Source organism: Triticum aestivum, chromosome 6D (assembly GCF_018294505.1).
Source record: "Triticum aestivum cultivar Chinese Spring chromosome 6D, IWGSC CS RefSeq v2.1, whole genome shotgun sequence".
In the NCBI taxonomy this organism is placed as follows: Eukaryota; Viridiplantae; Streptophyta; class Magnoliopsida; order Poales; family Poaceae; genus Triticum; species Triticum aestivum.
In genome coordinates, this window is record NC_057811.1 from 98,659,336 (window position 1) to 98,685,305 (window position 25,970).

General features: G+C 43.8%; 1 protein-coding gene across 1 annotated transcript; it reads left to right on the forward strand.

Annotated features, from left to right (window-relative positions):
• Positions 1 to 23,039: 23,039 nt before the first annotated feature.
• Positions 23,040 to 24,026, forward strand: LOC123142486 (E3 ubiquitin-protein ligase BOI). Its single transcript, XM_044561382.1, has 2 exons — positions 23,040 to 23,273; positions 23,373 to 24,026. Exons 1-2 carry the CDS (start codon positions 23,040 to 23,042, stop codon positions 23,928 to 23,930), a joined length of 792 nt encoding a protein of 263 aa, XP_044417317.1. The 3' UTR covers positions 23,931 to 24,026.
• Positions 24,027 to 25,970: the final 1,944 nt, after the last annotated feature.

The window sequence follows — 25,970 nt, forward strand, 5'->3', positions numbered from 1 at the left end:
ACTCCGAAAAAATCCCGATTTCACCCGGAACACTTCGGATGTCCAAACATAGGCTTCCAATATATCAATCTTTATGTCTCGACCATTTCGAGACTCCTCGTCATGTCTATGATCACATCCGGGACTCCGAACAACCTTTGGTACATCAAAACATATAAACTCATAATATAACTGTCATCATAACGTTAAGCGTGCGGACCCTACGGGTTCGAGAACTATGTAGACATGACTGAGACACCTCTCCGGTCAATAACCAATAGCGGAACCTGGATGCTCATATTGGTTCCCACATATTCTACGAAGATCTTTATCGGTCAGACCGCATAACAACATACGTTGTTCCCTTTGTCATCGGTATGTTACTTGCCCGAGATTCGATCGTCGGTATCTCTATACCTAGTTCAATCTCGTTACCGGCAAGTCTCTTTACTCGTTCCGTAATACATCATCCCGCAACTAACTCTTTAGTCACAATGCTTGCAAGGCTTATAATGATGTGTATTACCGAGTGGGCCCAGAGATACCTCTCCGACAATTGGTGTGACAAATCCTAATCTCGAAATACGCCAACCCAACAAGTACCTTTGGAGACACCTGTCGAGCACCTTTATAATCACCCAGTTACGTCGTGACATTTGGTAGCACACAAAGTGTTCCTCCGGTAAACGGGAGTTGCATAATCTCATAGTCATAGGAACATGTATAAGTCATGAAGAAAGCAATAGCAACATACTAAACGATCGAGTTCTAACCTAAAGGAATGGGTCAAGTCAATCACATCATTCTCCTAATGATGTGATCCCGTTAATCAAATGACAACTCATGTCTATGGCTAGGAAACATAACCATCTTTGATCAACGAGCTAGTCAAGTAGAGGCATACTAGTGACACTCTGTTTGTCTATGTATTCACACATGTATTATGTTTCCGGTTAATACAATTCTAGCATGAATAATAAACATTTATCATGATATAAGGAAATAAATAATACTTTATTATTGCCTCTAGGGCATATTTCCTTCAGTCTCCCACTTGCACTAGAGTCAATAATCTAGATTACACAGTAATGATTCTTACACCCATGGAGTCTTGGTGCTGATCATGTTTTGCTCGTGGAAGAGGCTTAGTCAACGGATCTGCAACATTCGGATCCGTATGTATCTTGCAAATTTCTATGTCTCCCACCTGGACTAAATCCCGGATGGAATTGAAGCGTCTTTTGATGTGCTTGGTTCTCTTATGAAATCTCGATTCCTTTGCTAAGGCAATTGCACCAGTATTGTCACAAAAGATTTTCATTGGTCCCGATGCAATAGGTATGACACCTAGATCGGATATGAACTCTTTCATCCAGACTCCTTCATTTGCTGCTTCTGAAGCAGCTATGTACTCCGCTTCACACGTAGATCCCGCCATGACACTTTGCTTAGAACTGAACCAACTGACAGCTCCACCGTTCAATGTAAACACGTATCTGGTTTGTGATTTAGAATCGTCTGGATCAGTGTCAAAGCTTGCATCAACGTAACCATTTACGATGAGCTCTTTGTCACCTCCATAAATGAGAAACATATCCTTAGTCCTTTTCAGGTATTTCAGGATGTTCTTGACCGCTGTCCAGTGATCCACTCCTGGATTACTTTGGTACCTCCCTGCTAAACTTATAGCAAGGCACACATCAGGTCTGGTACACAGCATTGCATACAGGATAGAGCCTATGGCTGAAGCATAGGGAACATCTTTCATCTTCTCTCTATCTTCTGCAGTGGTCGGGCATTGAGTCTTACTCAATCTCACACCTTGTAGTACAAGCAAGAACCCTTTCTTTGCTTGATCCATTTTGAACTTCTTCAAAACTTTGTCAAGGTATGTGCTTTGTGAAAGTCCAATTAAGCGTCTTGATCGATCTCCATAGATCTTGATGCCTAATATATATGCAGCTTCACCGAGGTCTTTTATTGAAAAACTCTTATTCAAGTATCCCTTTATGCTATCCAGAAATTCTATATGGATATCCAATCAGCAATATGTCATCCACATATAATATCAGAAATGCTACTGAGCTCCCACTCACTTTCTTGTAAATACAGGCTTCTCCAAAAGTCTGTATAAAACCAAATGCTTTGATCACACTATCAAAGCGTTTATTCCAACTCCGAGAGGCTTGCACCAGTCCATAAATGGATCGCTGGAGCTTGCACACTTTGTTAGCTCCCTTTGGATCGACAAAACCTTCCGGTTGCATCATATACAACTCTTCTTCCAGAAATCCATTCAGGAATGCAGTTTTGACATCCATTTGCCAAATTTCATAATCATAAAATGCGGCAATTGCTAACATGATTCGGACAGACTTAAGCATCGCTACGGGTGAGAAGGTCTCATCGTAGTCAATCCCTTGAACTTGTCAAAAACCTTTCGCAACAAGTCGAGCTTTATAGACAGTAACATTACCGTCAGGCGTCAGTCTTCTTCTTGAAGATCCATTTATTTTCAATGGCTTGCCGATCATCGGGCAAGTCAACCAAAGTCCATACTTTGTTCTCATACATGGATCCCATCTCGGATTTCATGGCCTCAAGCCATTTTGCGGAATCTGGGCTCACCATCGCTTCTTCATAGTTCGTAGGTTCGTCATGGTCTAGTAACATAACCTCCAGAACAGGATTACCGTACCACTCTGGTGCGGATCTTAATCTGGTTGACCTCCGAGGTTCAGTAATAACTTGATCTGAAGTTTCATGATCAGTATCATTAACATCCCCACTAATTGGCATAGGTGTCGCAGAAACTGGTTTCTGTGATGATCTATTTTCCAATAAGGGAGCAGGTACAGTTACCTCATCAACTTCTACTTTCCTCCCACTCACTTCTTTCGAGAGAAACTCCTTCTCTAGAAAGGATCCATTCTTAGCAACGAATGTCTTGCCTTCGGATCTGTGATAGAAGGTGTACCCAACAGTCTCCTTTCGGTATAATAAAAAGACACATTTCTCCGATTTAGGTTCAAGCTTATCAGGTTGAAGTTTCTTCTAAGCATCGCAACCCCAAACTTTAAGATACGACAACTTTGGTTTCTTGCCAAACCATAGTTCATAAGGTGTCGTTTCAACGGATTTTGATGGTGCCCTATTTAGAGTGAATGCAGCCATCTCTAAAGCATAACCCCAAAACGACAGCGGTAAATCATTAAGAGACATCATAGATCGCACCATACCTAGTAAACTACGATTACGACGTTCGGACACACCATTACGCTGTGGTGTTCCGGGTGGCGTGAGTTGCGAAACTATTCCGTATTGTTTCAAATGAAGACCAAACTCATAACTCAAATATTCTCCTCCACGATCAGATCGTAGAAATTTTATTTTCTTGTTACGATGATTTTCAACTTCACTCTGAAATTCTTTGAACTTTTCAAATGTTTCAGACTTATGTTTCATTAAGTAGATATACCCATATCTGCTCAAATCATCTGTGAAGGTGAGAAAATAATGATACCCGCCACGAGCCTCAATATTCATCGAACCACATACATCTGTATGTATGATTTCCAATAAATCTGTTGCTCTCTCCATAGTTCCGGAGAACGGTGTTTTAGTCTTCTTGCCCGTGAGGCACGGTTCGCAAGTACCAAGTGATTCATAATCAAGTGATTCCAAAAGTCCATCAGTATGGAGTTTCTTCATGCGCTTTACACCGATATGACCTAAACGGCAGTGCCACAAATAAGTTGCACTGTCATTATCAACTCTGCATCTTTTGGCTTCGACATTATGAATATGTGTGTCACTACTATCGAGATTCATTAAAAATAGACCACTCTTCAAGGGTGCATGACCATAAAAGATATTATTCATATAAATAGAACAACCATTATTCTCTGATTTAAATGAAAAACCGTCTCGCATTAAACAAGATCCAGATATAATGTTCATGCTCAACGCTGGCACCAAATAACAATTATTTAGGTCTAAAACTAATCCCGATGGTAGATGTAGAGGTAGCGTGCCGACCGCGCACATCGACTTTGGAACCATTTCCCACGCGCATCGTTACCTCGTCCTTAGCCAATCTTCGCTTAATCCGTAGCCCCTGTTTCGAGTTGCAAATATTAGCAACTGAACCAGTATCAAATACCCAGGTGCTACTGCGAGCATTAGTAAGGTACACATCAATAACATGTATATCACATATACCTGTGTTAACCTTGCCATCCTTCTTATCCGCCAAATACTTGGGGCAGTTCCGCTTCCAGTGACCAGTCTGCTTGCAGTAGAAGCACTCAGTTTCAGGCTTAGGTCCAGACTTGGGTTTCTTCTCCTGAACAACAACTTGCTTGCTGTTCTTCTTGAAGTTCCCCTTCTTCTTCCCTTTCCCCTTTTTTCTTGAAACTAGTGGTCTTACTGACCATCAACACTTGATGCTCCATTTTGATTTCTACCTCCGTTGCCTTTAGCATTGCGAAGAGCTTGGGAATTGTCTTATTCATCCCTTGCATGTTATAGTTCATCACGAAGCTCTTGTAGCTTGGTGGCAGTGATTGAAGAATTTTGTCAATGACGCTATCATCTGGAAGATTAACTCCCAGTTGAATCAAGTGATTATTATACCCAGACATTTTGAGTATATGCTCACTGACAGAACTATTCTCTTCCATCTTGCAGCTGTAGAACTTATTGGAGACTTCATATCTCTCAATCCGGGCATTTGCTTGAAATATTAACTTCAACTCCTGGAACATCTCATATGCTCCATGACGTTCAAAACGTCGTTGAAGACCCGGTTCTAAGCCATAAAGCATGGCACACTGAACTATCGAGTAGTCATCAGCTTTGCTCTGACAGACGTTCATTACATCTGGTGTTGCTCTTGCAGGAGGCCTGACACCTAGCGGTGCTTCCAGGACGTAATTCTTCTGTGCAGCTATGAGGATAATCCTCAAGTTACGGACCCAGTCTGTGTAATTGCTACCATCATCTTTCAACTTTGCTTTCTCAAGGAACGCATTAAAATTCAACGGAACAACAGCACGGGCCATTTATCTACAATTAACATAGACAAGCAAGATACTATCAGGTACTAAGTTCATGATAAATTTAAGTTCTATTAATCATATTACTTAAGAACTCCCACTTAGATAGACATCCCTCTAATCATCTAAGTGATTACGTGATCCAAATCAACTAAACCATGTCCGATCATCACGTGAGATGGAGTAGTTTCAATGGTGAACATCACTATGTTGATCATATCTACAATATGATTCACGCTCGACCTTTCGGTCTCCGTGTTCCGAGGCCATATCTGCATATGCTAGGCTCGTCAAGTTTAACCTGAGTATTCCGCGTGTGCAACTGTTTTGCACCCATTGTATTTGAACGTAGAGCCTATCACACCCGATCATCACGTGGTGTCTTAGCACGAAGAACTTTTGCAACTGTGCATACTCAGGGAGAACACTTTTATCTTGAAATTTTAGTGAGAGATCATCTTATAATGCTACCGTCAATCAAAGCAAGATAAGATGCATAAAAGATAAACATCACATGCAATCAATATCAGTGATATGATATGGCCATCATCATCTTGTGCTTGTGATCTCCATCTCCGAAGCACCGTCATGATCACCATCGTCACCGGGTCGACACCTTGATCTCCATCGTAGCATCGTTGTCATCTCGCCAACTATTGATTTTACGACTATCGCTACCGCTTAGTGATAAAGTAAAACAATTACATGGCGATTACATTGCATACAATAAAGCGACAACCATATGGCTCCTGCCAGTTGCCGATAAATCGGTTACAAAACATGATCAGCTCATACAATAAAATATAGCATCATGTCTTGACCATATCACATCACAACATGCCCTGCAAAAACAAGTTAGACGTCCTCTACTTTGTTGTTGCAAGTTTTACGTGGCTACTACGGGCTTAGCAAGAACCGTTCTTACCTACGCATCAAAACCACAAGGATAGTTTGTCAAGTTAGTGCTGTTTTCACCTTCGCAAGGACCGAGGGTAGCCACACTCGGTTCAACTAAAGTGAGAGAGACAGACACCTGCCAGTCACCTTTAAGCAACGAGTGCTCGCAACGGTGAAACCAGTCTCGCGTAAGCGTACGCGTAATGTCGGTCCGGGCCGCTTCATCTCACAATACCACTGAACCAAAGTATGACATGCTGGTAAGCAGTATGACTTATATCGCCCACAACTCACTTGTGTTCTACTCGTGCATAACATCAACGCATAAAACCAGGCTCGGATGCCACTGTTGGGGAACGTAGTAATTTCAAAAAAATTCCTACGCACACGCAAGATCATGGTGATGCATAGCAACGAGAGGGGAGAGTGTTGTCTACGTACCCTCGTAGACCGAAAGCGGAAGCGTTAACACAACGCGGTTGATGTAGTCGTACGTCTTCACGATCCGACCGATCAAGTACCGAACGCACGGCACCTCCGAGTTCAGCACACGTTCAGCTCGATGGCGTCCCTCGAACTCCGATCCAGCCGAGTGTTGAGGGAGAGTTTCGTCAGCACGACGGCGTGGTGACGATGATGATGTTCTACCGACGCAGGGCTTCGCCTAAGCTCCGCTACGATATTATCGAGGTGTAATATGGTGGAGGGGGGCACCGCACATGGCTAAAAGATCGTTGATCAATTGTGTGTCTAGAGGTGCCCCCCTGCCTCCGTATATAAAGGAGCAAGGGGGAGGCCGCCGGCCTAGGAGGTAGAGGCGTGCCAGGAGGAGTCCTACTCCTACCGGGAGTAGGACTCCCCCCTTTCCATGTTGGACTAGGAGTGGAAGGTGGAAGAGGTGGAGGGGAGGAAGGAAGGGGGGCGCCGCCCCCCTCTCCTTGTCCTATTCGGACTGGGGGGGAAGGGGGGCGCGGCCCTGCCCTGGCCTCCTCTCCTCTCTTCCACCTAGGCCCACTAAGGCCAATTAAGTTACCGGGGGGTTCCGGTAACCTCCCGGTACTCCGGAAAAATCCCGATTTCACCTGGAACACTTCCGATGTCCAAACATAGGCTTCCAATATATCAATCTTTATGTCTCGACCATTTCGAGACTCCTTGTCATGTCCGTGATCACATCCGGGACTCCGAACAACCTTTGGTACATCAAAACATATAAACTCATAATATAACTGTCATCGTAACGTTAAGCGTGCGGACCATACGGGTTCGAGAACTATGTAGACATGACCGAGACACCTCTCCGGTCAATAACCATTAGCGGAACCTGGATGCTCATATTGGTTCCCACATATTCTACAAAGATCTTTATCGGTCAGACCGCATAACAACATACGTAGTTCCCTTTGTCATCGGTATCTCTATACCTAGTTCAATCTCGTTACCGGCAAGTCTCTTTACTCGTTCCGTAATACATCATCCCGCAACTAACTCTTTAGTCACAATGCTTGCAAGGCTTATAATGATGTGTATTACCGAGTGGGCCCAGAGATACCTCTCCGACAATCGGAGTCACAAATCCTGATCTCGAAATACGGCAACCCAACAAGTACCTTTGTAGACACCTGTAGAGGACCTTTATAATCACCCAGTTACGTTGTGACGTTTGGTAGCACACAAAGTGTTCCTCCGGTAAACGGGAGTTGCATAATCTCATAGTCATAGGAACATGTATAAGTCATGAAGAAAGCAATAGCAACATACTAAACGATCGAGTGCTAAGCTAACGGAATGGGTCAAGTCAATCACATCATTCTCCTAATGATGTGATCCCATTAATCAAATGACAACTCATGTCTATGGCTAGGAAACATAACCATCTTTGATCAACGAGCTAGTCTAGTAGAGGCATACTAGTGACACTCTGTTTGTCTATGTATTCACACATGTATTATGTTTCCGGTTAATACAATTCTAGCATGAATAATAAACATTTATCATGATATAAGGAAATAAATAATACTTTATTATTGCCTCTAGGGCATATTTCCTTCACCCCCTCCATCCAATCTAGGGCTGGCCGCCACCCCTAGGGGTGGGAACCCTAGAGGGGGCGCACCCTCCTCCCCTCCTCATATAAATAGTGGGGGTTTTGGGGCTGCAGAAGACACGAGTCTCCCTCTCTCTTGGCGCAGCCCTACCCCTCTCCCTCCTCGTCTCTCGCAGTGCTTGGCGAAGCCCTACTAGAGTGCCATGCTCCTCCACTACCACCACGTCGTCGTGCTACTGCTGGACGGAGTCTTCCCCAACCTCTCCCTCTCCCTTGCTGGATCAAGGCGCGGGAGACGTCACCGGGCTGCATGTGTGTTGAACGCGGAGGCACCGATGTTCGGTGCTTAGATCGGATTCGGCCGCGATCTGAACTGCTTCGTGTACGAATCCACCGACCGCGTTCTTGCAACGCTTCCGCATCGCGATCTTCAAGGGTATGAAGATGCAGTCCCCTCTCTCTCGTTTCTAGTTAATCCATAGATTGATCTTGGTGATGCGTAGAAAATTTTGAATTTCTGCTACGTTCCCCAACAGTGGCTTCATGAGCTAGGTCTATGCGTAGATTCTATGCACGAGTAGAACACAAAGTAGTTGTGGGCGATGATTTGTTCAATTTGCTTGCCGTTACTAGTCTTATCTTGATTCGGCGGCATTGTGGGATGAAGCGGCCCGGACCTACCTTACACGTACTCTTACGTGAGACAGGTTCCACCGACTGACAAGCACTTGATGCATAAGGTGGCTAGTGGGTGTCTGTCTCTCCCACTTTAGTCGGATCGGATTCGATGAAGAGGGTCCTTATGAAGGGTAAATAACAGTTGTCATATCACCGTTGTGGCTTTTGCGTAGGTAAGAAACGTTCTTGCTAGAAACCCATAGCAGCCACGTAAAACATGCAACAACAATTAGAGGATGTCTAACTTGTTTTTGCAGGGTATGCTATGTGATGTGATATGGCCGAAAGGATGTGATGAATTATATATATGTGATGTATGAGATTGATCATGTTCTTGTAATAGGAATCACGACTTGCATGTCGATGAGTATGACAACCGGCAGGAGCCATAGGAGTTGTCTTAATTTATTGTATGACCTGCGTGTCAATGAAAATGCCATGTAGTTACTTTACTTTATTGCTAACCGTTAGCCATAGTAGTAGAAGTAATAGTTGGCGAGACAACTTCATGAAGACACGATGATGGAGATCATGATGATGGAGATCATGGTGTCATGCCGGTGATGAAGGTGATCAGGCCGCGCCTCGAAGATGGAGATCAAAAGGCGCAAGATGATATTGGCCATATCATGTCACTTTATGATTTGCATGTGATGTTTGTCATGTTTACATCTTATTTGCTTAGAACGACGGTAGCATAAATAAGATGATCCCTCACTAAAATTTCAAGAGATGTGTTCCCCCTAACTGTGCATCGTTGCGAAGGTTCGTTGTTTCGAAGCACCACGTGATGATCGGGTGTGATAGATTCTAGCGTTCGCATACAACGGGTGTAAGCCAGATTTACACATGCGAAACACTTAGGTTGACTTGACGAGCCTAGCATATACAGACATGGCCTCGGAACACAAGAGACCGAAAGGTCGAACATGAGTCGTATAGTAGATACGATCAACATGGAGATGTTCACCGATGATGACTAGTCCGTCTCACGTGATGATCGGACACGGCCTAGTTGACTCGGATCATGTATCACTTAGATAACTAGAGGGATGTCTATCTGAGTGGGAGTTCATTAAATAATCAGATGAACTTAATTATCATGAACAGTCAAAAGGTCTTTGCAAATTATGTCGTAGCTTACGCTCTAGTTCTACTAAGATATGTTCCTAGAGAAAATTTAGTTGAAAGTTGATAGTAGCAATTATGCGGACTGGGTCCGTAAACTGAGGATTGTCCTCATTGCTGCACAGAAGGCTTATGTCCTTAATGCGCCGCTCGGTGTGCTGAACCTCGAGCATGGTTTGTGGATGTTGCGAACATCTGACATACACGTTTTGATGACTACGTGATAGTTCAGTGCGTAATGCTAACGGTTTAGAATTGAGGCGCCAAAGACGTTTTTGAAACGTCGCAGAACATATGAGATGTTCCAAAGACTAAAATTGGGATTTCAGACTAGTGCCCACGTCAAGAGGTATGAGACCTCTAACAAGTTTCTTAAGCCTGCAAACTAAGGGAGAAAAGCTCAATCGTTGAGCATGTGCTCAGATTGTCTGAGTACTACGATCGCTTGAATCGAGTGGGAGTTAATCTTCCAGATGAGATAGTGATGGTTCTCCATAGTCACTGCCACCAAGCTATTAGAGCTTCGTGATGAACTATAACATATCAGAGATAGACATGATGATCCTTGAGCAACTCGCGATGTTTGACACCGCAAAAGTAGAAATCAAGTAGGAGCATCAATTGTTGATGGTTAGTAAAACCACTAGTTTCAAGAAGGGCAAGGGCAAGAAGGGATACTTCATGAAACGGAAAATCAGTTGCTGCTCCAGCGAAGAAACCCAAGGTTGAACCCAAACCCGAGACTAAGTGCTTCTGTAATGAGGGGAACGGTCACTGAAGCATAACTACCCTAGATACTTGGTAGATGAGAAGGCAGGCAAGGTCGACAGAAGTATATTGGATATACATTATATTAATGTGTACTTTACTAGTACTCCTAGTAGCACCAGGGTATTAGATACCGGTTCAGTTGCTAAGTGTTGGTAACTCGAAATAAAAGGCTACGGAATAAACGGAGACTAGCTAAAGGTGAGATGACGATATGTGTTGGAAGTGTTTTCAAGGTTGATGTAATCAAACATCGTACGCTCCCTCTACCATCGGGATTGGTATTAAACCTAAATAATTGTTATTTGGTGTTTGCGTTGAGCATAGACATGATTGGATTATGTTTATCGCAATACGGTTATTCATTTAAGGAGAATAATGGTTACTCTGTTTATTTGAATAATACCTTCAATGGTCTTGCACCTAAAATGAATGGTTTATTGAATCTCGATCGTAGTGATACACATGTTCATGCCAAAAGATATAAGATTGTAATGATAGTACCACATACTTGTGGCACTGCCATTTGAGTCATATTGGTATAAAACGCATGAAGAAGCTCCATGTTGATGGATCTTTGGACTCACTCGTTTTTGAAAAGATTGAGACATGCGAACCATGTCTATTGGTAGATATGCATGAAGAAACTCCATATAGATGGATCGTTTGAACTCACTTGATTTTGAATCACTTGAGACATGCAAATCATAACACATGGGCAAGATGACTGAAAGGCCTCGTTTTCAGTAAGATGGAACAAGAGAGCAACTTGTTGGAAGTAATACATTTGATGTGTGCAGTCCAATGAGTGCTGAGGCACGCAGTGGATATCGTTATGTTCTTACTTCACAGATGATTTGAGTAGATGCTAAGTGTATTTACTTGATGAAACACAAGTCTGAATTATTGAAAGGTTCAAGTAATTTCAGAGTGAAGTTGAAGATCGTCGTGACAAGAGGATAAAATGTCTGTGATTTGATCATAGAGATGAATTCCTGAGTTACGAGTTTGGCACACAATTAAGACATCGTGGAAATTGTTTCACAACTAATACCGCCTGGAACACCATAGTGTGATGGTGTGTCCGAACAGCATAACTGCACCCTATTGGATATGGTGCATACCATGATGTCTCTTATCAAATTACCACTATCGTTTATGGGTTAGGCATTAGAGACAACCGCATTCACTTTAAATAGGGCACCACGCAATTCCGTTGAGACGACACCATATGAACTATGGTTTAGAGAAACCTAAGCTGTCGTTTCTTAAAAGTTTGGGGCTGCGACGCTTATGTGGAAAAGTTTCAGGCTGATAAGCTCGAACCCAAAGCAGATAAATGCATCTTCATAGAATACCCAAAACAGTTGGGTATACCTCCTATTTCAGATCTGGAAGCAAAAGTGATTGTTTCTAGAAACGGGTCCTTTCTCGAGGAAAAGCTTCTCTCGAAAGAATTGAGTGGGAGGATGGTGGAGACTTGATGAGGTTATTGAACCGTCACTTCAACTAGTGTGTAGCAGGGCACAAGAAGTTGTTCCTGTGGCACCTACACCAAGTGAAGTGGAAGCCTATGATAGTGATCATAAAACTTCGAATCAAGTCACTACCAAACCTGGTAGGACGACAAGGATGCGTACTACTTCAGAGTGGTACGTATCCTATCTTGGAAGTCATGTTGCTAGACAACAATGAACCTACGAGCTATGGAGAAGCGATGGTGGGCCCAGATTCCGACGAATGGCTCGAGGCCATAAAATCCGAGAGAGGATCCATGTATAAAACAAAGTATAGACTTTGGAAGAACTACTTGATGGTCGTAAGGCTGTTGGGGACAGATGGATTTTATAAGGAAGACAGACAATGATGGTAAGTATCACCATTAAGAAAGCTAGACTTGTCGTTAGGATGTTTTCGGACAAGTTCAAGGAGTTGACTACGATGAGACTTTCTCACTCGTAGCGATGCTAAGAGTCTGTTGGAATTATATTAGCAGTTACTGCATTATTTATGAAATCTTACAGATAGGATGTCAAAAACATTGTTTCCTCGACGATTTTCTTGAGGAAAGGTTGTATGTGATACAACCAGAAGGTTTTGTCAATCGTGAAAGATGCTAACAAGTATGCAAAGCTCCAGCAATCCTTCTAAGGACTGGGGTAAGCATCTCGGAGATGGAATGTACGCTTTGATGAGATGATCAAAGATTTTGGGTTTATACAAAGTTTATGAGAAACTTGTATTTCCAAAGAAGTGAGTGGGAGCAGTATAGAATTTTTGATGAGTATATGTTGTTAACATATTGTTGATCAAAAATGATGTAGAATTTCTGGAAAGCATACAAGGTTATTTGAAAAGTGTTTTTCAATGGAAAACCTGGATTAAGCTACTTGAACATTGAGCATCAAGATCTATAACGATAGATCAAAAACGCTTAATAGTACTTTCAAATGAATACATACCGTGACAAGATTTTGAAGGAGTTCAAAATAGATCAGCAAAGAAGGAGTTCTTGGCTGTGTTACAAGGTGTAAGTATTGAGTAAGACTCAAGACCTGACCACGGCAGAAGAGAGAGAAAGGACGAAGGTCGTCCCCTATGCTTTAGACGTAGGCTCTACAGTATGCTATGATGTGTACCGCACCTGAAGTGTGCCTTGCCATGAGTTAGTCAAGGGGTACAATAGTGATCCAGGAATGGATCACATGATAACGGTCAAACTTATCCTTAGTAGCTAGTGGACTAAGGAATTTTCTCGATTATGGAGGTGGTAAAAGAGTTCGTCGTAAAGGGTTACGTCGATGCAAACTTTGACACTAATCCGGATGACTCTGAGTAGTAAACCGGATTCGTATAGTAGAGCAGTTATTTGGAATAGCTCCAAGTAGCGCGTGCTAGCTGCATCTACAAGATGACATAGAGATTTGTAAAGCACACAGGATCTGGAAGGTTCAGACCCGTTGACTAAAAACCTCTCTCACAAGCGAGATATGAACAAACCCCATGGGTGTTGGATTCATTACAATCACATAGTGATGTGAAGTAGATTATTGACTCTAGTGCAAGTGGGAGACTGTTGGAAATATGCCCTAGAGGCAATAATAAAATGGTTATTATTGTATTTCCTTGTTCATGATAATTGTCTATTGTTCATGCTATAATTGTATTAACAGGAAACCGTAATACATGTGTGAATACATAGACCACAACATGTCCCTAGTAAGCCTCTAGTTGACTAGCTCATTGATCAATAGATGGTTATGGTTTCCTGACCATGGACATTGGATGTCATTGATAACGGGATCACATCATTAGGAGAATGATGTGATGGACAAGACCCAATCCTAAGCATAGCACAAGATCGTGTAGTTCGTTTGCTAAGAGCTTTTCTAATGTCAAGTATCATTTCCTTAGACCATGAGATTGTGCAACTCCTGGATTCCGTAGGAATGCTTTGGGTGTACCAAACATCACAACGTAACTGGGTGGCTATAAAGGTACACTACAGGTATCTCCGAAAGTGTCTGTTGGGTTGGTACGAATCGAGACTGGGATTTGTCACTCCGTATGACGGAGAGGTATCTCTGGGCCCACTCGGTAATGCATCATCATAATGAGCTAGATGTGACTAAGTAGTTAGTCACGGGATCATGCATTACGGAACGAGTAAAGTGACTTGCCGGTAACGAGATTGAACGAGGTATTGGGATACTGGCGATCGAATCTCGGGCAAGTAACATACCGATTGACACAGGGAATTGTATACGGGATTGATTGAATCCCCGACATCGTGGTTCATCTGATGAGATCATTGTGGAACATGTGGGAGCCAACATGGGTATCCAGATCCCGCTGTTGGTTATTGGTCGGAGAACGTCTCGGTCATGTCTGCATGGTTCCCGAACCCGTAGGGTCTACACACTTAAGGTTCGATGACGCTAGGGTTATAGGGAATAGATATACGTGGTTACCGAATGTTGTTCGGAGTCCCGGATGAGATCCCGGACGTCACGAGGAGTTCGGGAATGGTCCGGAGGTAAAGAATAATATATAGGAAGTGAGGTTTTGGCCACCGGAAGAGTTTCGGGCGTCACCGGTAATGTACCGGGACCACCGGAGGGTTCCGGGGGTCTACCGGGAGGGGCCACCAACCCCGGAGGCCTGCGTGGGCCAAGTGTGGGAAGGGACCAGCCCCTAGGTGGGCTGGTGCGCCTCCCACAAGAGGCCCAAGGCGCAGGGAAGGGGAGAAGGGGGGAAACCCTAGGCGCAGATGGGCCTAAGGCCCACCCTAGGGCGCGCCCCCCTCTCTCCCCCTCTTGGCCACCCCCTCCATCCAATCTAGGGCTGGCCGCCACCCCTAGGGGTGGGAACCCTAGAGGGGGCGCACCCTCCTCCCCTCCTCCTATAAATAGTGGGGGTTTTGGGGCTGCAAAAGACACGAGTCTCCCTCTCTCTTGGCACAGCCCTACCCCTCTCCCTCCTCGTCTCTCGCAGTGCTTGGCGAAGCCCTGCTAGAGTGCCACGCTCCTCCACCACCACCACGCCGTCGTGCTACTGCTGGACGGAGTCTTCCCCAACCTCTCCCTCTCCCTTGCTGGATCAAGGCGCGGGAGACGTCACCGGGCTGTATGTGTGTTGAACGCGGAGGCACCGTTGTTCGGTGCTTAGATCGGATTCGGCCGCGATCTGAATGGCTTCGTGTACGACTCCACCGACCGCGTTCTTGCAATGCTTCCGCATCGCGATCTTCAAGGGTATGAAGATGCACTCCCCTCTCTCTCGTTGCTAGTTAATCCATAGATTGATCTTGGTGATGCGTAGAAAATTTTGAATTTCTGCTACGTTCCCCAACACTATCACACATAAACATTATTATATCCTTCTTCAGAACAGCCACCATACCTACCTATCATGGCATTTCCATAGCCATTCTGAGACATATTGCCATGCAACTTTAACGGTTATTATCCACATGACATGTGTGTTCATTGTCATATTGCTTTATATGATCATATAGAGCTGACATGATATTTGTGGCGAAGCCACCGTTCATCATTGTAATACATGTTACACTAGATCATTACACGTCCTGGTACTGCCAGAGGCATTCACATAGTCATATTGTTTCAATTTATCGAGTTGTAAGTAAGAAGAAGTGTGATGATGATCATTATTAGAGCATTATCCTAGTGAGGTAAAGGATGATGGAGACTGATGAGTCCTCCAAAAAGTGGGGATGAGGTTCATGATATTGTTCTAAAAAATGAGAGAAAATAGAGAAGGGCAATGCTACTATCCTCTTATCACAGTTGTGCTTCTAAGTAGCACCATGTTTTTCATAAAGGCAGTCTCCATGATTTGTCATTTTCATATACTAGTGGGAAATTTTAAATTATAGAACTTGGCTTGTATATTCCAACGACGGGCTTCCTCAAATTCCCAAGGTATTCATGAGCAAGCAAGTTGGATGCACACCCACTTAGTTTCAATAGTGACCTTTTATACACTTATAGCTCTCGAGCATCTGTTTCATGGCAATCCCTACTCCTCGCATCAATATAGATTGAAAGGCCTCTCCGTTGCCTAACAATACACTGTGTTGATGCGAGACTTTCTTCACTTTTGTCTTCCCTTATGCACCTCTACCAAAATATTCCATTCCACCCGTAGTGCTAAGTCCATGACTAACACGCATATATTGAGTGAAGTTGAAAATGCTAAAGCGAGAAAAATTATGATACAATTGCTTGGTTTGACACCGAGGTGCTCATGATTTGTACTTATGTTAGGAAGATGGAGTCATGCCATGCTTACATAATTCAATGAGTAAGGATAACATTGGTTAATCATCATATATTCTGAAGAGTACTGTTACGTTCTAGTATTCCTCGATATTATTATGTTGATATCAATTACTTCATTGTTTGTTAATATTCATACCGTAAACAGATTACATGATCGACATGCTAGGTAGCATTCAACATCAAAAATTCTATTTTTATCATTTAACTACTCGAGGATGAGGATAAATTAAGGTTGGGGATGCTGATACATCTCCAACATATCTATAAGGTTTGATATTTTTATGCTATTATATTATCAATCTTGTATGCTTTATATGCAATTTTATATCCATTCTAGGAACTAACCTATTAAGCTGGTGCCTAGTGCCAGTTTCTGTTTTGCCTATTTTATTGTTTCGCAGAAAAACAGTACCAAACGAAGTCCAAACGCGATGCAACTTTACGATGATTTTTTCTAGACCAGAAGGGACCCTAGAAGATTCTGGAGGAGGCTAGAAGATATATGAGAGAGCTACAAGCTGACATGATGCACTCGAGGGGGAGAGCCGCCTGAGCTTCTGGGCCCCTTGTAGCTTTGTTTGACCTAATTCCAACTCCATAAATTCCCTAAATTCCAGAAACGACTAGGGCAAGCCCAAAGAAATTATTTTGCCGCCGCAATCTTCTGTTCTTCCGCGATCCCATCTGGAGGCCTCCGCTGGTACTCTTTCGGAGGGGGAATCAATTACAGAGGGCATGTACATCAACCTTGCTACACCTCATATGATTTGTGAGTAGTTCTCGTAGACCTACAGGTCAATAGTGATTAGCTAGATGGCTCTCTCTCTCTATGGTCTTCAATACAATGTTCTCTTGGGAGATCGATACGATGTAATCCTTTTGTGCGGTGTGTTTGTTGGGATCCGATGAATTTTGAGTTTATGATAAGATTATTTATTGAAAGTAATTAATTATATTCTGAACTTTCTTATGTGTGATTGTTATAGCTATGTAATGTTTTCCAATCTATGAGTTTTCTTTCGCCAAGTTGATGATTAGATCTTCACTGGAAGTGGTGCATAGTAGAAGGTTAAATCTTGCGGTGTCCTCACCTCATGATAGAAGGGGTAGCGAGGCACGTATCTGTATTGTTACTACTAAGGCTAAAATGACGGGGTTCGATCATATTGATTGGTCTTATTTTCTCTATATTATGTCATCTTGCTTAAACCATTACTCAGTTCTTTATGAACTTAATACCATATATGCATGTTGGATAGTGGTCGATGGGTGGAGTAATAGTAGTAGATGTAGAATTGTCTCGGTCTACTTGTCACGGACATAATGCCTATGTACTGATCATGCCATGAATAACATGATCACTATGCGTTTTTTCTACCAATTGCCCAATAGTAATTTCTTTACGCACTCTATGCTATGTTCTTGAGAGAGATGCCTCTAGTGAAAACTATGGCCCTCGGGTCTATTCACCATATTTACAAAAACCCTAAAAAGCTCGTTGCAATTTAATTTCTTTTGCAATTTATATATCTATCACTATCAGAATTAATCGTTGAAATTAACGAGTACAAGGGGATTGACAACCCTCTTGCCCGCGTTTGGTACAAGTATTTTGTTTGTGTTTGTAGGTACTGTCAACCTTCGTTTGTGTGAATCTCCTATTGGTTCGATAAACCTTGGTTCTCTACCGAGGGAAATATTATCCGCTACTATATTGCTTCTCCCTTCCTCTTCAGGAAAAACCCAACACAGCTCACAAGTAGCAGCCCTCGAAGCAAAGCACAACTCACATGCCCCAGGGAGGAGGTTCGAGGAGTTAACCATCGCGTAACCCCGATCTGAGCAACACAAAGGATATCAATCAAGGATAAACATGCTCCAACTTCCTCACATACCAAAGACTAACACTTCCATAAATATGGACTCACGAACTTTAACACAAATATTCTTACTAAACAAAAACCATTCACCAATACACTCGCATATCATCATCCCAATATCGCAAAACTATTGCAAGAAATCAAACACATCATATTCAATGATCTATAAGTTCATGCAAGTTTTTATTATACCACAATTGTATGCCTATGATTTTTTGACCAAACATATAACACATGCAAATTACCACTTCCTATTTAACTCTCAAAATGATATAAGTGAAGCAAGAGAGTGCAAATAATTTCTATAAAATATAATGCCATGCTCAAACAAATATAAGTGAAGTATTAGAGCAATTGCCTCAACTCAAAAGATATAAGTGAAGATCAATGAGCATTCTATAAATTTTAGATGAATGTGTGCCTCATAATAAGTGTGATCAGGAAACAATGATTTTGGAAACAAGCAACCAAACTAAACAAAAACAAAAGACGCTCCAAGAAAAACACATATCATGTGACGAATAAAAATATAGCTCCAAGTGAAGTTGTTGATAGATTGAAGATGAAAGAGGGGATGCCTTCCTTGGATATTGTCTCGGGCTGCCTTGGGCATGTTGAGAAACGTAGTAGAAAACAACAAAAAATCGTCCTACGACCACGATCCAGGAACACTATGAAGATGCATTAGAGGTCTAGATCTGATCATTACCAAATTTGAGTTGCAGCGGAAGAAGACTTGGTGTAGATCATTGATGAAGTTCCTCGAACCGAAGAGCGAAAGCACGACCTCTCTATGGATTGCAGGCGTACATGCTTCATGATCCGGCAGCGCTTCACCGTCCAGAGCTTTGCATTACCAGAGAACTAGAGGAGCGAGAAGAGAACCTCGTGACACTTCTCTATTATGAGGACTAGAGCACTAAAACTAGATCAAGTCTAGAACATGATTAGAACTAGAGAAGGAGAGGGGGCGCCCGAGACAACGGGAGAAACTTGTGTCTCTTGAGGGCGCCCCTCCTCATGTATATATAGGTGTAGGGAAGAGGGGGCAGCCAACTGGGGATGGGTCCTCCCCTTGGTGCCCCCCATGGGAGAGGGAGTCCCTCTTGCAATCCAATTTTCCCCCTCTAGCTTGTCATACAAGCTAGGAGGCGCCTCCACTCGTTATTGGGTCCTAAGGCCCAATAACTCTCCACTACTAAGCCTTTTAGTATTTTCTTTAGCCTATTGACATTAAATATATTCTAAAAGTCTGCTAGTCAATATTAGAACCTTTTATCATTTATTTTACATCTCCGGAAAATATTTTCCACATATATAGAAATTCCCGGTATTATCCTGTAAACCCTGAAACTCCTTCGATAACCCCAGAACGCTACATGTTTCTCTCGAAATTATGTGTTATGTTCCGGAACTATTCTGGGAATATTTTCTCATAACTCTCACTCCACTGACACTCAACAGATCGTGGTTCCCTTAAGCGTGTGACCCTGTAGGTTTGGTAAAACATATACATGAACGTAACTCCCTTTCGTTCAATGATCAATTATAGAAAGGTGGACATCCATATTGACCCCTATGAATACCCGAATGATATTCGAGTGAACCTTTGGTTAACATATGCTATTCCCTTTGCTTCGTGATACTTTATAAAACCCTAGGTGAGACATCGGTATTTTCTTGAGTCATTCTCATGCTCATTATACCTGTCTCCTCATTACTGGTTTGTTCTTCTTTCTCGTTGACATGTTCTGGCATCCCTATGACCTAGTCACCTGTGTCTGGCCAGACGATGACGGATGCCGTCACACCGAGAGGGCCCTAAGAATACCTCTCCATCGTTGGAGGAACAAATCCCACTCTTGAGTCATCTAGCCCCTTGTCATACTTTCCAATGAAACTGAAAGTTGTTGGTATGATCACTGTGTTACAGATGACGTTTGAGCAACCCCAAAGTCCATCATTTGATATGAAGTTACTACGATACACTCGTGGTCTAAGGAACTAAATCATACGTCAACTCTCCATGTTATATAAATAGATTTGTGACAATTACATCTCAAAGTATAACAAACAAGTTGCGTAAATTCATTTTGGGATTATTGTTACACTTAACAAAATCCCAAGATCCAAAAAACATGATCACCATGCAACACTTGAGCTAGTCCTAGTCTCCTAGAGCAAGACTAGGAATCAGGTTTTACCGTTTATCATTCCACACGTGCTTATGAGTTTTACTCTAGATCACATATTCCAGAATCATAGCAGTTAAACATAGAATATAAACGCTTAATTATAAACATGGAAATAAATAATACAATATTATTGCCTCTAGGGCATATTTCTAACATGTATTGCTTTGAGTCTAGTGTGATTAGTTTTTGTTCACAATGGTGACGTCCTGCCAAGAGGGTGGCATTGCGGCTTGTTTTATTCTCCAGTTCCATCTTCGTACGACAAAGCTCGAATAGATACGACTTCGCCCGGAAACTTGTATCCCCGTCTGGTGTTTGGATGGTATTGGGATTATCTTCTAGCCCTCAATGGTGCCAGCTTCTCCAGGACAATGATCAATCCAGATCGTGGTCGGCGACATTTTCTAGTCTACATTGACGACTCTCAGGTTGCTGCTACTACATGCTCTTGGGTTTCAACAAAGTTGCTTCGGCAAGACGGATGACAAGGGGCGGCAATGCAGAAGGAAGACAATGACTATTTCTTCAAGGACTTGTCTATAATTTCATATTCTTATAAGGTAGTTATTGTAAATACTAGTATTATTTATTACATGACAATAATGGGCTATTTCCGAAGAAACCTTAAAATATTTTTTGGGTCATTAAATATTTTCTTTTAAAGCAAAAAACCATTATGGGCAAGCGGTAATTACGGGTACCAGCTGTAGATGCGGGCCCATGTATGACCTGTCAAATGCCACGTTGCCGCCCCGATCGGCATGCCACGACTTATAACAAGTCAAAGGTTTATTTTGTTCGCCCTAGGACTGGGTGGCGGACATCGCCCTACATGTGGGGCTATTAACATGACGCGAGACATGCCCGCAGTCCCGTGGCCGTCCGTCCGATCACTACTCTCCCAAGCATCTCCCCCTCACTTTCTTCCTGCATCTCCTTCACTTTTCTTAAAAGTGTATCCGTTCCTGCTTCTTTTTTTTTGCTCCACGTTAGGTCTTTTGTTCTTCTTTTCTAGATCAAGCAAATCGTTTCCATGAAATTATTCATGCACCTACATCTTCGTTGAACGCACATCCTACGTTCTGCACAAAGGTCCATAAGACCATTTAAAAAAGGGGGGGGGGTCCATAAAAAGACAATAAAGGAAAATAAAATTGCACTATAGAGTAATTCATAATTTCTAACTTTATCAATTCCAATCTCCAAATATACTGGTTCTCAAATTATTTGGTCGTTTGTTATTCTTTTCCAAAGATACGTAAATGGTAGGTTTATTAACAGGCAATTTTTGAAAAGGAGGACCTCTGGCCTCTACATTCGCGTTAATTATTTTGTCTTTAACTTTCTTTGTTTTCTTTTTTGAATCATGCAGTTTTTTTATCAAGTTTTGGTTGCAAACCACGTAATCATACGGTTGATTTGTGAATTGTGATGAGTTGTTGCTATTGTAGCGTACAGATCAGCACTGTTTTGTACAACTGTACAAGCCATGTGTTTTTATGCCTGGTGACGTGTCGATTCTATTTTGGCGTCGATTTCCTCTAGTAATTGTATTTGTATCCCGCAATTTAAGACGATGATGTATGAGGGATACACACACACTTCGCAGAGATATTTGACAATTATATAAAAGAATTAATTTTCATCCAAATATTAAATGTAAAGATCTATATCGGCCGATTTGCAAGAATGAATTGCCGAGGATGGATATCTGCTCTCACCGAATCACTTAGCTCATTTATTTCCTTCCTAATTTCGAGCCTATACGCTTTAACTTACTTCCTTATTTTCCTCTGTCCTTTTCCTGAACCGTCTACAGCTAGCCAGCCAAAAAACGCCTATATATCCCAGCAGCACATTAAAAGTACGTGCGCTGATTCTGGGCACGCATGCAGTGCATGAACGAACGTTCGTAAGCGATAAAAAATGCAATTTCCCTTTGCCAAGTCTAGTCTAGAGATTAATATATGTTTTGTTATTAATATGTTTTGTTTAATTTGGGTTTTGATACAGCACACCCCAGGATTCATGCAGGTTGAAGCAAGGACTCCTCGACGATGCACGCTGATTTGGCGCCAGAACATATATATACGGACTACCGTAAACTAGTATACTACACATGTAATCTCGGCATCTAGCTAGGTTTTTCCCTGGGGTTTTGCAAGTCAACCAACCGGATCGACCGTTCGACGCGAACAGAAGCCAGCAATTTGGGTGCATATACGTTGGTTGCAGATTTGTAAAGAAAGAAACACGGTGAATTCTTGGTTTCTACTCCAAATTTAGCAAGATTGAAATGGAAATCCATCCTGAAAAGGAGAGGAGTTATTTGGGGTCAAATATAATCTTCAGTTGCTCTTCTCACTCGACGCCAACCAAAGGCCATTAATACCCCCGCTCGCTGCCAACGTTGCGCGTCGTTTGCCACCCCACCGATCGATGACCCCACCCCTCACCTCTGACCCCGGGAACGCGCCGGCTTGGCTCTATATATAGGGCGTGCCATGGCCATGGACGAGCAATGCTTATAGCAGATGATACTCGGAACCGGGCACCACCAACCTGCCGCTGCTCACGGGCTCGCCGCGGGTGCCTCCGCCGCTGCTATGCCTATGAGCAGTGGGCCTTTGTATGGCTCTGCGGTGCCGAGCCAGCAGGGAGACCACTCGGGCCTCGCCGCGGCGCCGATTCCGTCGCCGACGTTGGGCGTCGAGCTTGACGGTGCTCAGGAAATGACCACCAACAACAAGCGGAAGCGCGAGGAGCAGTCGGCGGCGGCGTTTGGCGCGGCCCAGGCGCAACAGCAGCCAATGGTCGTCGACCGCAGCCTGCGCAACGAAGTAAGTGCCCAGATCAAATCGCCACCATGCATGCACTACAGATCCATACTTTGCGTTTGATGCTTATCTAGCTTTCGTTAACCGTAATGGATGATGCAGGCGGAAAGGTTTTGTAATACTTTGGAGGAGGAGATGCGGAGGCATGAGAAGCTCATGCTCTCGACCGTGGAGGCCATGGTGGAGAAGCGGCTCTTGGCCAAGGACCAGGAGATCATGCACAACTGGGGCGTGAACTGTGCACTCGGGGAGCGCCTCAAGACCCTCTACATGGAGGCGGAGGCGTGGCGCATGGACGCGCAATCCAAGCAGACCGAGGCCAACGTGCTCCGCGCCGATCTAGAGCGGGCGCTTGCCCAGCAAGCGGTCCGTTACCATGGCAGTGGCAGCGCTGAAGGTGAAGGTGAGGAGGACGCCGAGTCATGCTGCTGGGGGGACTACCACGCGGCATTCTGTGGGGGGGAGGAGGTGGAGACCCCGGTAGTGGAGCCTCCGGTGACAGGAGCCGGAATGTGCAAGGGGTGCGGTGAGAACACGCCGGTGGCGGTGTTACTGCCGTGCCGGCACCTCTCCGTCTGCGGGACATGCGCGGAAGCATTGTCGGGGTGCCCATCGTGCGGATGCGCCACGCAGGGCAGCATCTACATCAACTTCTCGTGATGCAAGGGTGTAATAGTTCTTGGAACGCATGAACCGGCCGGCGCCAGGCATCAGACGACGTGCATCGTCGATGAAACGCCGAACATTCATGCGTCATTATTTCCGTAGTTTTAGAGTCGACATTTTGTTTCATTCTGAACCTTTTTTCGAGTCGACTTTTGTAAGTTATGTTTTCTTCTACTTCGTTTGTTCTCGACGGGGATGCTACCGCGACGGTTCGATGACATCGATATGAGCGGATGAGTGCCCCCTCTTTTGTTCGGTTTAGATTTCTTCTTAAGCTATTGTACCATTCATTCAACAAGAAGAAAAAAAGTTTGTACTACATCCGAGCGTTTGCGGTGAGTTACGTGATCGCCGCATCAGAGCGGTGGGTGATGGTGGAGATAGTGTATACGGTTGTGTGGAAATATTTGAGATGAGAAAGATGACATGTATGACTATGTTGGTACAGAAAAGTGTTTGCACGAAGGACAGAGGGTGTGCGGCGCCGGGCGGCGCATGGGGGGGAGTGGGTGGGTGGCTAAGGTTAGGTTTTAGCAAGGAACCGAAATGAACAGACCAGATTTAGATCCAACGGTCCACAAAGATTGGTCGGATTTATAGAAAAAATTGCTCGGCTGGCAAAGTTGGGTTTGTAAAAATTCATAAAATCGAATATATAGTAGGAAATGTTTTAATCGCATTCATGAGTGATGAAGAGAAGGTTCGCCACAAAGCGGCACATGTGAGGAAAGGCTGACCAGGGCTAGGGCTTAGATATCTAACAAAAGGGAGCAGATAGGAACTGATTTTAGATCTAACAAACCAAAAGACTAAATAATTTTGCATAATCAAAACACTGAGATTCTACATTCAAACCATCAACAAGATACAAGGATATGCTAGAGTACACGCCTCGTATGGGCACCCTTGCTCACGAGTGCCTTTCACATGATCTGATCCGCACGCTCTAACGGTACCCGTTGGCCAGGAAGCTCGATACTGGGACGGCCTTAGGGCCTAGAAGGCCTGGCTGCAACCTTGCCTTGGCGATCCATAAAGGGCCCAACTTCTAAGAAAGCTTGATCTTGGCGTGCAAGCCAATAGTTCCCCTGGCAATGTCGGATAGGGCCCCTATAAAAGCTTAGCTCTAGTCCCCTCTATAAAGCGACGCTAGGGGTAGGTCGAGGGCCTCTGTTCCATGATTCAAACCTCGGTAGATTTTTATCATCTTCAATCTATAACTGCCTCACACGAGGCGTTCTCACCACTAATCCAAAACAAAGTAGGAGTAGGGTGTTACCTCGGCCATGAGGGATCGAACCTGGGTAAAGCCCATGTGCAATCCCCTCTAGTAATTCTGGCTATGCTCTACGCCCTACAGAGGACACCGGTTATTTTATGCACCATCAGTTGGCGCACCATTCGGCCACTGCGTCGACAGGAGACCGACTCTTGATCGAATCTACGATCATGCATGGTGACTTCGTGCTAGGCCAGAGCTTTACTTTGGCTCTCTCATGTTCATCACAAATGGGTCGGTACTGCTCCACCTCGTGTTGGGGAACGTAGTAATTTCAAAAAAAATCCTACGCACACGCAAGATCATGGTGATGCATAACAACGAGAGGGGAGAGTGTTGTCCACGTACCCTCATAGACCGAAAGTGCAAGCCTTATGACAACGCGGTTGATGTAGTCGTACGTCTTCAAAGATCGACCGATCCTAGTACCGAACGTACGGCACCTCTGCGATCTGCACACGTTCAGCTCGGTGACGTCCCACGAACTCACGATCCAGTAGAGCTTCTAGGGAGAGCTTCGTCAGCACGACGGCGTGATGATGGTGATGATGAAGCTACCGGCACTGGGCTTCGCCTAAGCACTACGACGATATGATCGAGGTGGATTATGGTGGAGGGGGGCACCGCACACAGCTAAGAGAACAATGATCAACATGTGTGTCTATGGGGTGCCCCCCTCCCCCGTAATAAAGGAGTGGAGGTGGGGGGGAGGCCGGCCTCCTAGGCGCGCCCCAAGGGGAGTCCTACTCCCACTG

What these genes read in the sequence shown, in the direction of transcription:
- LOC123142486 (XM_044561382.1), top strand. Translation starts at nt 23,040, where the DNA reads ATGCCTATGAGCAGTGGGCCTTTGTATGGCTCTGCGGTGCCGAGCCAG. An exon ending in ACCGCAGCCTGCGCAACGAA is followed by an intron (nt 23,274 to 23,372) that starts GTAAGTGCCCAG and finishes TGGATGATGCAG; the next exon opens with GCGGAAAGGTTTTGTAATAC.